A 16,555-nucleotide genomic window follows, 5' to 3' on the forward strand; every position below is an offset into this window, starting at 1 on the left:
ACCCATTCCCGCAGCTAGGAGGACGAGATCTGCCCTGCTCCCCCTTCATCGACAACGGCGGCTTCCCCGACGTTCTTCCCCGACGCGGCTTCTTCCCCTTCTTCCTCTACCTCCTCTCCGGCAGACGCGACTACCTCGTCCAGTGGGCGAGCTAGATCCTTTCCCCCTCTTCCCTGTCACCAGATCGTGAGCGTAGCCCGTAGCTTCGTCGCCGTTGCCCTCTCTGTCACCGGCGCTGCCGCGCGTAGTGGAGCCGTTGCTGTCCTCGAGGCGATCTAAGTTTAGGAATGGAACCATGGGAGCCTATTCTCCCTTCCATCGACGAGCGGCAATCCAATTTAGTGTGTAACGCCGGCAAGGTACTTTCCCTGTTCCGTCCACCGTTGGGCAGAGGAGATACCAGTGGGGGTTGCTCAATAGAGTTTACTCCCCTTCTTTGTTAAGATCCGAAGCAGTAGCAGAGTGGTAGGTGCGTTTTGGTGCAGTGGACAAGTCGTGGGTTCGAATCCCCTCGGCGCACCCTTTTGTTTTGTGTTATTTCGGCATAGTAGCTGCAGGGGGTGTCTTACCCTGTTAAACACCTCTGTTCTGTCGAGCTGGTGGCAGTAGCAGAGTGGTGTGCTCCTGTGTGGTGATATAGGGGGTCTTGGGTTCGAATCCCTCCCCATTCCTTTTATTTTTGTTGCATTTCTTTTACTATTTTGCATTGTTTGCTTGCATAGTTGCTGTGGTGTGCTAGATCACCATGTGAGGTATTTTTGTTGCCTCCCAAGCAGCAGGTTGACCTTGTTCATGATGCTAGAGAGCATGTGTAGATATATCTATGTGATAACTAGCATGTGTAGGACTTTGAGTAAGTGTATGAGAGAGCTAGATCATGTATATATGTGTGTTTTGCACTAGACTAGTGATGCATGTGTGTGTGTTACTTATGCTCACGAGTGGTGATCTTGAGCATTAGTTAGTGCAAGTGTGTGTATGTGAGTGTGTGTGGGTTTCCCCCATCCACATACCTTGTGTGTGTGTAGGGTTCCATGTGATGTTGTGTGTGCTTGTGTGTGTGTGTCTCACACATGCCCAAGGCCTGGTGTGCCTTGATAAGCACATGTGCAAGTTAGTGTGTGTAGGTGTAGAGATGCTAATGTGAGTGTAAGCTAGTATGCGTGTGATAACTAGCATGTGTAGGGTTTATTATATGTTGTGCTTGATGTATGTGTGTGTGTGGTGGTGTGCTAAGGCACATGAACATGAGGTCTACCCCTCATGTGCACCATTGGAATTGCGAGTATGTGCAAAAGCATGTGTAGGTGATGATCTAGTGAGTAGCATGTGATATAGCACTATTCACCCCTTGTGATTCCATGTTTATTTCCTTCTTAGCTTTGTGCACATTTGTTCTATGCAAGTGCCTATGTATTATATATGTTTTGGGGGTAGAATCATCCCAGGAATCCAATGGTGGGTTCAGATTCTGTTTTGTCATATTTCTGTTTTGGAACACTTTCTGGGTATGTCATATTTCTGTTTTGTTCAATGTTTAGAGATTGGTTCCATGTGATGTGATGAGCCCAAGAGGTTGATTCCTTGTTGTGGCAGTAGAGGGTGAACCCCTCTATAGCATGTTGGTTTTGTTTCATGCTTAGTAGTTCATATGTGCAAGTTGTGCCTAGTCAAAGTAGGCATGTGGCTGAAAACTCCAGTTTAGTGAAAATCCGTAATTTTCACCAAGTCTGAGAATCTGCTTATATTTTCTTCCCGTGTAGTTGTGTTTGCAGAAGTTCATGTGTTGGGATTCAGCCCTTGCAATCAACTGGAAAGTTGTAGCTTTTGTGTTTGTCTAGCTCTCTGTCAATTTTCATTCCATTTGGATTCCTGTAGATATTGTTTTGGGAGCTGTCAAAATGCTTCAGAGCATAAACAACTAGTGAGAAACTGAGATTTTCACTAAGTCCGTGAAAACTGATATTTTTCTCCAAGTTAGCAGCTTTAGAACTTTCTGTGTGAAACTCCTTTGTATTATCTTTTTCCTCATGCTTGTGGAGCCTTTGAATAGCTTCTGCCACATATCTTATTTGGCATATTTGGGTGCATGTAGGTGCTTTGCATGTAGCCCTCAAACTGCTATGATGCTGTTTAGGACAGAATGTATAGTTTTGATGTTTTGATGCTTGTGAGTGCATAGATGATGGTGTGGTGATATTCCTTGCACCACCCCATCCATAATTGTTTGTTTTGTGATTTGGCAACCTGGGAATACCAGAAGTATGCCATTGGAGTGTGTTGTGATGGATTTGATCCGTAGGACTCCATTTCTTGTTTCGTTGTTTCCGGTTGATCCATAGCTCCATTCGTAACGTTCTTTATATGTTTTTGCATCGTTTTCGCATGACGCATCTGTTCATGTCATCCTCATGCATGTCAAGATAGCTTCGAGTGCAGTTCTGTACAAAAGTTTGTAGTTTCTTCTCGTGCTTGTGCAAGTGACTAGAATAGAGATGCATGTTCATTCTCATCTCATACATCATGTGTTTGTTGCATCTTGTGGTGTTGTTGTTCATTGGATGCTATTTTTATGTTGGGTAGCACCAGGATCGGAGAACGAGTACGTGGATCCGGGAGAGTACGTGCAGGACGAACAAGAGCAGTTCCAAGCTGAGGGCATCACAGGCAAGATGATATGACCTTGATTCCATATCTAGACTTGTTATGCTAGATTCACGTTTCCTTCGTCATATGCTCGCTGCCTACCACTGAAATAATTGTCTCCTGATATTGCCATGAAACCCAAACACTTATCCCCTCCTAACAAATCTTGAATGGCTAGGTAGGCTTGCTCAGCTACTAATGTTAGCGTTGCTAGTTGCACGTGCATTTGTCTCATGTGATAACATGAGTTTGATATGATTATGTTAAATCTGTTATTTAATTAATGCACCTATATACTTGGTAAATAACGGAAGGCCTAGCCTTTTGCCGGGTGTTTTGTTCTGTTATTGCCGCCATAGTTACCTGCTACCGGTGTTTGATTCCATAACTGATCGCTCCTAACACGTTCGGGGTTGTTATGGGGACCCCCTTGATAAATCGTGTAGTGTTAAGACTTGCCCGACAGGACCCAACATTGGTGTTAATTTTCTAATCACTTAATAATAATCTGCATAGGGAATAGCTACCCCGAGGAATTAATCAACAACCCGGGCCAGTGCTCCTCATGAGTGTTGGTCCAAACCAGAGCACTGTGCGGGGCCAACTCAGGGCAACTTGAGAGATTTCTATCAGGCCATTGTATGCGTCGCTCATCCGTCGTGTCCTGAGACTGAGATACGCGGCTCTTATCGGGGTCGTCGACACGACGGGAGGTCCTTATAGTCTTGTCTTACCTGAGCGATATATCTTGCGTATAGGAATCCCGGTGAAGCTTTGGTTCTCCCCAGAGTTGAGGTTTTCCTCTAAGGAATCCGAAGAGATCATGAGATTCGTGATAGAGGATTACTTTGCGGCCCGTGACCGTTTGTGATGGTCTATTTGGAGCATCCCTGCAGGGTTTAATCTTTCGGAAAGCCGTGCCCGCGGTTAGTGGCAACTTGGAATATTTGTTAACATCCGGTTATAGATAACTTGAACCTAATCTAATAAAATTGCCAACTGTGTGCGTAACTGTGATTGTCCCCTTCGAAGACCTCTCTTCGATCGGGAACACAGTGGGGTTATGATTGACGTAAGTAGGTGTTCAGGATCACTTAGTGATCAGCTAGCCATCGACCGCTAGTATAGTCCACCTTCAGTATCTGTTCTACGTGAGTTAGCCACCATATATGCTTATGATGCTACAACCTAAACACTGAACCTTCCTTACCTAATAACTTGACTAGTTCTGGCACCGAGGTCATAGATTGCTGAGTCCCCGTGGCTCACAGATTACTTCAACACACCAACAGGTACAGGTACGCCCGACACAGGTGATCCCGACGGCACGCAGCTGGCATGGCAGTACGATGAGGAGAACGACCGCCTGTACGTGAACTATACAGAAGACTGAGGCATGCTCGTGATCGTGGACAATCATGCAGGGTAGCATAGCCTTTTCTCATGTTATGTAGTCCGTAGCGGAACTACCTTGTCTGAATAAATGTGTGATGTAAACTCTAAGATTATCTATGAGATGACAGATGATTCCCTATTTGTCATTCTATTGTTATGTATGTGCTGTGTTACCGTGCTTGCGAAACGCTTAGATGCGCTTCTTTCCATTTTTGGGCCTCGTTCCCTAAATCGGAAAGGACCGCATCTTAGTCATTACATGGAGTATTAGTTGTAGTCGTAGATGCACTTGGATAGCTATCTACATATCACGAACATAATGCGTGTATGAGGTTATACCATGAATGATCATAGACATAAATATAAAATATTGCAATTTAATGACTGCCCAACTATAATTTTATTCACCACACTACACTGTTATGCTTAGAGATATGCCACTAGTGAACCAATGGACCGAGGGTTTCTTTTATTTTATCTACCTATCAATTTATACCATACCATGCAAATTAATCTTGTAACTAGAAATACAAGAAGCTTGAAAACCTTCTTGACATGTTGGGGATAAGTTTGTTTTGTGTTTTGTGTGCAGGTACCGATGGCTTTGTTTGCTAGAAGAAGTCCTTGATGTTCTATAAATCTTAGCTCTCTACTGAGGGAAATACTTATTGTTCGCTTACATCACCCTTACACTTGGGGGTTACCCAACCACTCTTATAAGATAGCAATCAAGATTTTTTGCGATGTTGCCTGGGATTTTATTGGAGTGCAACCACTTCAACATTTAATTTGGCGGCTCAGCCTCGGACTACATCGATCTCCGTAGACCACGGAGGTGTTAGGCCGCATCATGTGGCACATTTCATTGATGGAGTGGTTCAACTTGTCGATTAATTCCTTGACCGATGGCTCCATGTCTTTGCTTCACTCGCAGATGAGACGAAGACACCAATACTAGGGAAAGGAAGTGGGGTGGTCTATAATACGAGAAGTTATGGGTACCTAATATAGTACCACTCTTTCTCTTCCTCTCTCACTAATACGGTTCATATCATTACATGAAGCATAAAGATTAGCCAGTGGGTTATCAATCACAATGATCCACCATATGCCTCCTATATGTTTGTGTCGGGGCTAAGGAGTGGTTGCGAATGAGCTTGACGTAGTGCATATCCATCCGGGTCGTGTGTACTTAGGGTTTGGCATTCCAGTCCACACAAGTTAATGACTTAGTGTGGAGATGTCTCTATGACCATCACTTGGAGGACCCATGTAAGAGATGCAACATGAGAATATGGCAAAATAATTAAGGTGTCGCTTAAATCAATAACTCTAATTTGCCTAAAGTATTTCAGCTAGTTTTTTTTCTTCGAATCATATGAGTGTTGTGTTGCTTATCATTGCTATGTAGCGGCGAAGGCAGGCCCCAGGTAGCCAGGGTCGGGTGTGAAGATTGATTCCTTCATTGACTATAGCATTACTGTAACTACATAGCAATCCTCGAAGGTTGCCTCGGGTGATGAGGGGCATGACGCAATCCTGACGCCATCATGGTTGCTATGCATATGCAATTCATAATAAAGACCAAATAAATACATAAGATGTCTGCGATCCAGTTAAATTCTTCCAATACATTTAAAGCTCTAAATATTCACTCAAATTAATATCTAAACAAAGACACATTAATGACCCACAAAGATTAAATGAACATTCTTCATATAAGAGCAAGTACAACAGAGCTGAGTGAGCTGGCTATAAGGAATAAACTAATATATTTTTGTTTAGTTAGAGGAAAGAGAAGAGGGGAGAGAAGGTAAGCTGACTCTTAACTAAGAGCCAGCTCTAGCACGTGCTCCTAATCATTTTGTGAATATGAAAGATGGAACATATAATAAAGAAGTAGTATACTTTTACGATAAACTATTATAGATGTTGGCTATAAGGTGAGCTATATATAACATGACAATAATTTATAGCCAAGAGCTGGCTATACTATTATACTTCTCTAATTAGATGTAAAGGAATGCTCAGACGCCCTATGGATCCGTTCAGAGGGAGCAGTTTCTATCGACGGCGACTCTACTTTATCAAATCTACCACAAATAGATACACCGAAATCCAAACCATGAATGTGACAGAAACAATAATTCCAGAGACTTATACAGGCGACAAAATAATAACAGGAAAGAAAACGAAAAACATAAAGCAGAGAGCGAGGTGAGGTGTACACGCAATAATAGAAGGGGACGGAGGCAGGGCGTTGACCGGGCCCGGGCGGGGTCTCCTCTCCTCTCCCTCCCCCGATTCCCGCCACGTCACCCACCCCGCCGATCGTTCTCATCCACTCCCCTCACCTCCCCCTTTCCTCTCTCCTTCCCCACCCCACCCCACCCCACCCGCCCCCCCCAATCCCGATCTCTCTCGCCCCGCTCATGCATGAGAGGTCGCCGGGGCCATCGCTAGCCGCCGCCGCCACGCGCCTCCGCTCCGCCTCCCTGGTCCTGCTGCTCCTGTCGCTGTCCCTGCTCGCCGGGCCGGCGCGCTGCTGGTGGTGCCGCGAGGACGACGAGGGGTGCTCCCTCATGGGGTTCAGGGGCGACGACTCGCCGGCCACCGGAGGCGGGATCAGGTGAGCCTCCCTTCCCCCCTACCCCGCGCGCCCTGCTCGCTTGGTGTGGCTGCTTCTCTCGGTTCGCTGATTCGTTCCCGGTGCTCGCGTGGCTCGGTAGCCTCTTTGCGAGAGGGAGAGGAGGAGAGATCCGTATCTGTTTAGAGCAGCGCGGTAGGCTGCCTCTTGCCTCTGCCGTGCCTGGTGGTTTGCGCGTCGAGTGGGTATGGGCGAATCCGTCTGGGCCCTTTCGTTTGGATCTGTCCAATTGGCGAATTGAAATTCGTCGGTGATTTCATTGTCATGATAATATGCTCGCGTTTTGGGTGCTAATGAATTTTCTGAGGGATCGTATGCCACATGTACGACAAGTCCGGCCGCGAGGATCTGGGAAAATGAAATATATCGATCTAATTTGGCCCTTGTATTAACTGCAGTATTACCGTGTCTCCGTACCTGATTCACCATCTTCGTGTCCACACGGTTTTTAATCAACTGTAATTTATGGCGAGATATAGTGAGAGATTCATTAAATAATCACAGCAGATGGAAATCCATGGCATGTATAATAACCATATCTATGTGAGATACTCCTACTTAATACAAGACTCTGCAAATTTACTCACGCGTGCTTTTGTATACTTTGGAAGAAAATTTGATGAAAGTGAAGACAAAATATGTGAAACTGTTACCTCAAAATACTCTGTTTCATACATTGGAAGTTCAGAAAGTAGCCGTGTTTTTAGAAGGAAGTATGACGCATCTGGTTTCACACGAAATGCTGTGGTATAATATGTGCCGTGAGCTTAAGTGTTTAAACTGTTTTTCCCCCACTTGCCATTGCAGTGAAAAAGGCAGGTTCAGTTATGGGTTCGCAAGCTGTGCTGGGAAAAGGGCATCAATGGAGGATTTCTACGAGACAAGAGTGGATGATGTTGATGGAGAGACTGTTGGGTTGTTTGGCGTATTTGATGGTATGTGATGCCTTGTGCCAGTTTTTATATATTAATTGTTCAGGGTTTTCATATGTCAGCAGCTCCTTGATCAACTGTGTTTACTAGTATAGTTGGCTTTTCCTATAGGTCACGGTGGAGCTCGAGCAGCTGAATATGTGAAGAAGCACCTTTTCAGCAATTTAATCAAGCATCCGAAATTCATGACAGATACAAAGGCTGCTATTGGTATGCCTATCATGCATAAACTATCGCGGACCAAAATATTTCTACCCAGGCAGAGTGTGATCAAGATTTCCTTGTGTTTCTTTTCTGCAGCTGAAACATTCAATCATACCGATTCAGAGTTTCTGAAAGCTGATAGTAGCCACACCAGAGATGCTGGCTCAACTGCCTCAACAGCTATTCTTGTCGGTGGTCGTTTGGTGGTTGCAAATGTTGGTGATTCTAGAGCTGTTGTTTCTAAAGGAGGGAAGGGTAAGTCCAGTGTCTGTAATACTGTGATTCGTGCACTCTTGGTTTCATCGGAAAGTCCATATGGTTGTAGTTTTTCTCCGTGGGTACATGGCATTGAAATTAACTGCATAACATGATGTCATGTTATCTCATTTCATTCACTTGCGTTAGATGATCATGATGTTTTCTGCACCCCACCATTTCAGCTATTGCGGTTTCCAGGGATCACAAACCTGACCAGACAGACGAGAGACAGAGAATTGAGGAAGCTGGAGGCTTTGTGATGTGGGCTGGTATTTTTATGAGGCCTAAAAAAACTCCCTACTTCAGCAGGTGCTTATTACTAGCTTTATTCCTGTTTATTTACTGTTCTTTGTTTTGCAGGGACATGGCGTGTTGGTGGTGTTCTTGCTGTTTCTCGAGCCTTTGGTGATAAACTTTTAAAGCAGTATGTTGTAGCTGACCCAGAGATCAAGGTTTGGCTTTTGTTTCCTTGCCTAGTTCTCAACTACAACCTAGACTTGCAGGTTTTCGATTAGATATTCTAGGTAGTCTCTTTATAGAGATTTCTTATTGACCAGTGCAATGTAACTTTTCATCCAAATTCTTCGTTGTTTTTGTGCAAGGAAGAAATAATGGGTACCCTTTCTTACTAATGTTGATTGAACTTCTTATGTATTTACAGGAGGAGGTGGTCGACAGCTCACTCGAATTCCTCATCCTCGCTAGTGACGGGCTGTGGGATGTTGTAACTAACGATGTAAGTGCATATTTACTGAAGATTCTCATTGACATGGTGCTATTTTCCTCTAGTTTTCCATGGGTTAATCCAAATATTCTCCTTCCAGGAAGCTGTTGCCATGGTCAAGCCAATAGAGGATCCAGAGCAAGCAGCGAAGGGACTACTTCAAGAAGCTTCCCGAAGGGGCAGTGCTGACAACATCACCGTCGTCATTGTTCGCTTCTTGGACGGAACGACGACGTCTGCCGGAGATGGACCGAGTGAGGAGGTCGCCAAGGACCAAAGTGAGGATGTCGCCAAGGACCAATCTTCATAGTTCCTGTTCCTCCATGGCGTTGTATCTGCTGTTGTATCTGATGCTCGAAGTAGATGCCATGTGGCGGCGCCCTCCCGTGCTGCAAAACCAAAACTGACTTGGCCTGAGTTTCGTCGTTGTTCCATGCTCCCAGCTATCCTAGATGGTAGGTAATGTCGGAACACAGGGATGGTGGGGGCAGTGTTACCATATGATCCAAGGGGTACCTTTTCTTTCTTCATGCTGAACCTTGTACTGTGTAGCTTCTATGCTGGTGTTTCATGCTAGTGATTTTTAGCAGTAAATGCATGTAACCTGACTATTTGAATGATTTGAACAAAGTTGTGCTCATGGTGTCATACGTATCGATCTTATTGAAGTTTAACTCTTAATAAAGCATTGTAAAAACTAACTCTATTCTTTCTAGCGAATGCTGCTGATATTACCACACTTCGGGCCAGTTATGAGTTCAGAATTACACACAGCCAGACCAGCTAATCTGGAGGTGGACCTCGAGCGGCTCCTACTCTGCGCGCAGCGCCTATCTGGCCGCCTTCCACGGCTTCGCTAGCTGCGATGCATGGAAGCTGACCTGGAAGAGCTGGGCCCTGCCACGCGTCAAATTCTTCCTGTGGCTTGTCAGTCTGGACAGGTGCTGGACCGCGGACCGATTGCGCCGCCGCGGCCTTTAGCACCCTCCACGCTGCATCTTGTGCTACCAAGAGCCTGAAACGATGCGCCACCTGTTGGTCACCTGCCCCTTCTCGCGACAGGTATGGCATGAGACGCTCTCCTGGCTTCGGCTGACCTGCCGATCATCAGACCAAGAGGTCACACTGAACGATTGGTCGATGCACGCCAAGCCGGAGACGCCAAAACCCATGCGCAAGGGCCTAGCCACGACAGCTCACCCGACGGCATGGATGCTCTGAAAACACCGTAACTCCTGTGTGTTCGATGGCGAGGAGGCATCCACCACCCTGCTCGCGACAAGAATCAGAGAGGAGGCATCCCTTTGGGTTTGGGCTGGGGCTAGTGGCCTTGGAGTGATTATGCCGCTGACCTGGGACGTTTTGCACCCCTGTGAGCCTCCTTTTCGGAGGCGTGTACTGTTAAACTCTCTCCCTTTTCAATGAAAAGAAACGCAGTCTTTGCGTTTTCTTGAAAAAAAAAAGAATTACACAAGATAGTTCTATATAGAATGTGAGTAAATTGTCAAAAACTATCACATTTTGCGCAACCGTGTCCAGTAGGTACCACAATACAATTTTATACGAAAAACTACCAAAATCTTCCTAATCAATGACAAAAGATTAGCAAAAGTTTTAACTGCCCGATTTAGCTCTTCTAACCGTTTTTCTGGCAAGGCTGGTCCACATGTCAGGTGCCAGCATGGCCACCTTTGACGCCCCCCGCGCAGACGCCCGTTAACGGCGCCCGCTCGCCGTCTCCGTCCTCCCTTCACTCTGCGCCGACGGCGTTCCCCTGTGCCGCCGTCGCCGACGACGACGCCCTAACCGCCGCGTCTCCGCCGCCTCCCCGGCCCTCAGGCCCTCCTCCTCCCGCCTCGCTCCTCCGGTTCGCCTATCGACCAACCCGGGCCCCGATCCGCGCGGAGGGAGGGGGGAAGAGAAGAGATGGCGGTGGTCCTCGCGTGGCTCAGCGCCAGGGTCGTCAACCCCCTGCTGCAGGTGATCCAGAGGTGAGCCCCCGGTTCCGCTTCGTATCTGCTCGCCGGCCCCGGTTCGATGGATATTGCTGCGGCTGATGATGATGACGAGCCCACGGCCCCGAACAGCTCATGCACCTCTACTCCGAGGTAGGCCTTGGCGAGGAACTCGAACGCCGGCGCGCGGCAGTAGGACATCTTGATGTGCTTGTCCGTTCGGCCCCTTCGGATTTTTTTTTGAAAGATCCAGCCTGAGGCTGGCATATATTGATTTGAAGCAGGAAGCAGCGCGGAGGAAAAAAAGTGACAAAAGGTGGGGGTGGGGGGGGGGGGGTTGGGGTGGTGATCATAGTGATCAAGGAGAAAAAGGAAAACAAAGGGAAAAAACAAAACAAACACCCCCAACACAATGAGGGTGGTTACATGGGTAGATATCTCATGGAGGCTCCCAGAACGGGGGCTCCAAGACTGTGGCTCCGGCTTGCCTTCAAAGTTCTACGGTGCTGTTGATAGCATGTTTCAAGTTTTGAAAATCTGCAGACTTGTCCCTGAAGGTGCATGCGTTTCTCTCCTTCCATATCTCCGAGAGGATCAAAATGATGATTGTCTTGACTGCTTTGTTGTACTTCGGCAAGGCTGAGTTGATCATCAAAGTTAGAACTTCTGCTGAGTTATCACTATCCACCCATGCTTCCGGGTGCAGCGATGCACATCCGTTATGCGATGATGCGTGCGTCCAAATTTGTATGAACAGCGGGCATTGTCAGAACAGGTGCTTTGCTGATTCGAGATTTCGGCCCCTCCGGATGAGCGCCGGGTGCAGCTTCTCCAGGTGGTTGGTGGTGAACACGATCACCCGTTCGCCGCCGCACGCCGACCACAGCCCGTCGATGAAGTTGAGCAGGCCGGAGAGCGTCACCTTGCTGGTCGCATCGGCCGCGCCCTTCTTGTCTCCCTTGCCCTTGTCGTCGTCCTCGGGGGCGGCGTCCTTCTTCTTGGCGTTGCGCGCGCCGGTGAGGTCGAGGGAGCAGTCGATGTCCTCGATGACGACGATGGACTTGCTGGTGGTGCCGATGAAGAGCTTGCGGAGGTCCGTGTTGGAGTGCACCGAGGTGAGCTCGATGTCGTACACGTCGTAGTCGAGGTGGTTGGCCATGGCGGCGATCATTGCCGACTTGCCCCATCCCCGACGGGCCGTGCATGAGGTACCCGCGCTTCCACGCCTTGCCGACGCGCTCGTACCACTGCTTCCCGCCCTTGAAGGCGTCGAGGTCGTCCATGACCTCCTTCTTCGCGGTCGGGTCCATGGCGAGCGTGGCGAACGTCTTGGGGTGCTCGAACGGCACGTGAGTCCAGGCGGAGCGCGTGTAGCCGCCGTCGCTGAACTGGTGCGTGGAGATGTTGGTGAAGAGCTTGCGGCGGCGGTTCTGGACCATGACGGCGCGGCCCTGGCAGCGGACGCGCGGGAGGTAGGCGTTGAGGACCTGGTCCCGGTAGTGGTCGAGGAAGAAGAGCCGGTAGAAGCGCCGGTTCTCCTCGTTCCTGGCACCTCCGCCGAATACGCCGCCCCAGCGCCGGTCCTGCTGCGGCGGCGGCCGGGAGTAGGCCCACCAGAACACGGCGCCGCGGCCCTCCTCGGGTAAGAGCTACTCCCTCTGTTCCTAAATATAAGTTTTTTTTTAGAGGTTTACTACATACGAATGTATATAAACATATTTTAAAATATAGATTCACTCATTTTGCTTTGTATGTAGTTCCTTAGTAAAATCTCTTAAAAGACTTATATTTAGGAACGGAGGGAGTATTAGAGTTAAACACGGCTTGGAATTTTCAAGTGCTAGTCCGAGACGGACTAGTACAGGAAACCGACTAGGTTAGCTATAAGACTAGTTAGCTCTTATATATACCTATGTAACCCACGTTGTAAGACACTAGAAAGATGAAAAGCAATACAAACCAAAGGCTCGACACGGGCCTTTAGCCATCAAATCCATCGATCAGTTTTATTCGTGTCGCTAGTTACGCAAGTTCCGTCAAGTAGCCGGCCGAAGCAAGAATCGCGTAGGCACGCATGTACAGCTGCATACGCACGTTTAAAAGCTAAAAATTGGTATCAGAGCCTCGACGATCTACGATCTACGATGACGGACAGCGACGCTGAGTCAGTCAAGTCCGGCAGCGGCATTGCTAAGGCGAACAAGAACGGCGACAAGGTGAAGAAGGGTGTCAAGTCAGCAACCCGTGGTGGAGGAACGAGCGGCGCCAACGTCCAGGTGCATCGCAACATCCCCATCCAGTACCCGATGCTCACCGACGCCAACTACGGCGCGTGGGCGGTGAAGATGAAGATTATTCTCCGAACCCTCCGAGTGTGGCAGGCAATCACGGACGACGACGTCGATGACGAGTCCGACGAAGGTGCCATGGCCGCCATAACCCAGTCCGTGCCGGATTCCGTGCTGATGACATTGGCGGAGTTCGAGACGGCAAGAGAGGCGTGGAACGCACTCAAGGAGATGAGGATCGGAGAAGATCGCGTCACCAAGGCTCGGGCACAAGTGCTGAAGCGCCAATTTCACAAGTTGCAGATGGAGGAAACTGAATCAGTGAACGACTATGCCATGCGTCTTACTACTTTGGTGGGAGAGATCCGCGCGCTTGGTGCAAAGCTCGAGGAGACCGAGATTGTGGAGAAATTTTTCAGTTCAGTGACTGACAAATTCACGTACATCATCGGCACGCTCGAGCAGCTTTACGACATCGACGACATGACCATAACGGAGGCGATCGGACGCCTGCGGACGTGGGAAGAGAATGCTCGTGGCTGTCGAAAAGGCAACGGAGGAGGTAGTGACCAACTCATGTACTCGCGTGCAGATTGGGAGTCCCCAAGTAGCAAAGGAAGGCGTGATGGCAACGAAGGCTCAAGCAACGCAACGCGCGACGGACAAACCGGAGAAGGCAAAGGAAAAGGCAAACCACAAGGTCGTGGTAAGGCAGATCAATCTAAAGGGCGGAAGCAAGGGAACTTGGATATGTCCGAGGTCAAGTGCTATAACTGCAACGAGATGGGTCACTTTGCAAAGAATTGTCCGGAGCCTGACAAGCGGGAGATCAAGGCAAATTTGGCAAAGGAGGAAGACGAAGGTCCAGGTCTTCTGATGGCCGAAGTTCAGGTCCCGGCAACTCACGGAGGAAAGAAGTACTTCTTCCTTGTGGTAGATGACTACTCGAGATATATGTGGGTCGTTCTCCTACGATCTAAAGATGAGGCGTTTGAAGCGTTCAAGAAGCTAAAAGCTGCAACGGAGATGGAACACAAGCTGAAGGTTCGCGCTCTACGGACAGATCGCGGCGGAGAGTTTACATCGAACGAATTCAACGATTACTGCGAGAAGATTGGCATAAAAAGGTTCCTCACGGCACCTTACACGCCGCAGCAGAACGGGGTCGTTGAAAGGCGCAATCGAACCGTCGTTGACATGGCAAGGAGTTTACTCAAGAGCAAGAACCTGCCGGGGACTTTTTGGGGAGAAGCTGTCTCGACGGCGGTCTATCTTCTCAACCCGGCTCCAACGAAGGCGGTGATCGGCAAGACTCCGTATGAAGCAATTTACGGACGTAAGCCGAATGTGTCTCATCTACGGACATTCGGGTGCGTGGCACATGTGAAGACGGCGGAGCCGCACCTCTCCAAGCTTGCCGATCGTAGCACCAAGATGGTGTTCATCGGATACGAGAGCAGTTCTGGCACCAAGGCATACCGTTTCTACGATCCACAAACCAAGCGTCTACGGATTTCACGCGATGTCGTGTTTGAAGAAAACCAAGCGTGGAATTGAAGCGCCGCAGCCGACGATGCTCCAAACAGTAACATATTTGTAGTTGAATTTCCAACTATTGATGATGCAGGGGAGGATGTCCAGGTGGTTGGCAAGACGCCCAACCAAGGTGACCACAATGGTAGTTATCATCATGGTGCCGACACCGACGACGACACGCATAGGTCGCAAGGAGATAGCGACAACGCCGCGCACGACACAGGCGGAGATCTCGACGACAACATCGACAACGAGGCGCATAGTGACGACGACAATCAAGATGATGGTCACGGTCACGACGACTACGCCGACGACACAGATGTTGATGACACACCAGGGTCTCAGCCGTCTTCCTCAAGTGCATCAACACCGACACAATTTGTGTCGCCTCCTTCGCAAGCCACAACGGACTCCTCAGGGCCTCGTCGCTACAAGACCCTCAAGCAAGTCTACAAGTACACAAAGCCAGTTACGCTCGAGTACTCCGGACTATGTCTGTTCGGAGTTGAGGAGCCGGCGAACTTCGTAGAGGCGAGCAAAAGTCGTAGTTGGACGCACGCCATGGATGAGGAGATGAAGGCGATTGAGAGCAATGGCACGTGGACTTTGGTAACTCGACCTCCAAACCAAAAGACGATAGGTTTGAAGTGGGTTTACAAGTTAAAGAAGGACACGGAAGGTGCCATTGTGAAGTACAAGGCAAGACTCGTTGCAAAGAGCTACGTACAGCGTCAAGGAGTTGACTATGATGAGGTGTTTGCACCGGTTGCTCGACTCGAGACGGTGAGAGTGCTCCTAGCTTTGGCAGCACAAGAGGATTGGAATGTTCATCATATGGATGTTCAATCCGCTTTCCTCAACGGCGATCTCACAGAAGAAGTGTACGTGGAACAACCCCTCGGCTACGAGAAGAAAGGCGAAGAAGGGAAAGTTTACAAGCTCAAGAAGGCACTTTACGGGTTAAAGCAAGCGCCGAGAACTTGGAAATCAAAGTTAGACCAAAGTTTGGTCCCGCTCGGGTTCAAAAGACGTGCCCTCGATTGTTCGAAGGACAGTCTACAAAGCACCGAAGAAGAGGTGAAGATTGAAGACGCGACTAAGGAGTGTTGTCGTCAAGCTACGAATGAGCCGGCGATAGCAAACGCAGTGACTGGGAGTCTACAAGGAACGATGGAGACAACGCCCAGGATGAAGCCTACAAGTAGTCGCATTTGGGATCCAAGTAGGGAACAAAGAGAACGCCATGTTTAAGGGGGTGAATATTAGAGTTAAACACGGCTTGGAATTTTTAAGTGCTAGTCCGAGACGGACTAGTACAGGAAACCGAATAGGTTAGCTATAGGACTAGTTAGCTCTTATATATACCTACGTAACCCACGTTGTAAGACACCAGAAAAACGAAAAGCAATACAAAGCAAAGGCTCGACACGGGCCTTTAGCCATCAAATCCATCGATCAGTTTTATTCGTGTCGCTAGTTACGCAAGTTCCGTCAAGTAGCCGACCGAAGCAAGAATCGCGTAGGCACGCCTGTACAGCTGCATACGCACGTTCAAAAGCTAACAAGAGCGCGTCTGAGACCTCCTCGCCGTCGACCATGCTGAGCACGAGGCGGTCGGCGTCGCGGGCGCCCTCGGCACGGAGGTGGCGCGCGCTGCGGGAGGTCGACGCAGCGAGGTACGCCTTGACCTCCTCGTAGGCCTCGGCGAGGCGCACCCTCCCGCCGTCGTACTCGGCGATGGTGACGGAGAGGTAGGGGTCGACGAGGGCGGCGAGGCGGCGCGCGTGACGGCCGAGGTGGCGCTTGAAGACGAAGACGGCGAGCGGGCGCCGTTAACGGGCGTCTGCGCGGGGGCGTCAAAGGTGGCCATGCTGGCACCTGACATGTGGGCCAGCCTTGCCAGAAAAACGGTTAAAAGAGCTAAATTGAGCAGTTAAAAAGTTTGGTAGTTTTTTGCCACATATTAGGAA

At 48.9% G+C, this 16,555-nt stretch overlaps 1 protein-coding gene and 1 pseudogene across 1 annotated transcript; one reads left to right on the forward strand and one right to left on the reverse strand.

Annotated features, from left to right (window-relative positions):
* Positions 1-6,389: 6,389 nt before the first annotated feature.
* LOC123401276 (probable protein phosphatase 2C 10) lies at positions 6,390-9,454 on the forward strand. Its single transcript, XM_045095049.1, has 8 exons — positions 6,390-6,670; positions 7,496-7,623; positions 7,732-7,830; positions 7,921-8,079; positions 8,265-8,351; positions 8,443-8,534; positions 8,744-8,818; positions 8,907-9,454. The coding sequence occupies exons 1-8, from the start codon at positions 6,474-6,476 to the stop codon at positions 9,114-9,116; spliced, it is 1,047 nt and encodes a 348-aa protein (XP_044950984.1). The 5' UTR covers positions 6,390-6,473; the 3' UTR covers positions 9,117-9,454.
* Positions 9,455-9,589: 135 nt separating this feature from the next.
* On the reverse strand, positions 9,590-16,455 carry LOC123405100 (annotated as a pseudogene).
* Positions 16,456-16,555: the final 100 nt, after the last annotated feature.

This window comes from Hordeum vulgare, chromosome 6H, assembly GCF_904849725.1.
Source record: "Hordeum vulgare subsp. vulgare chromosome 6H, MorexV3_pseudomolecules_assembly, whole genome shotgun sequence".
NCBI lineage: Eukaryota > Viridiplantae > Streptophyta > Magnoliopsida > Poales > Poaceae > Hordeum > Hordeum vulgare.

Coding starts and splice junctions, on each gene's coding strand:
- LOC123401276 (XM_045095049.1), top strand. CDS start 6,474: ATGCATGAGAGGTCGCCGGGGCCATCGCTAGCCGCCGCCGCCACGCGC. Junction 7,831..7,920: donor AGATACAAAGGCTGCTATTG/GTATGCCTATCA, acceptor TCTTTTCTGCAG/CTGAAACATTCAATCATACC. Junction 8,535..8,743: donor TAGCTGACCCAGAGATCAAG/GTTTGGCTTTTG, acceptor ATGTATTTACAG/GAGGAGGTGGTCGACAGCTC.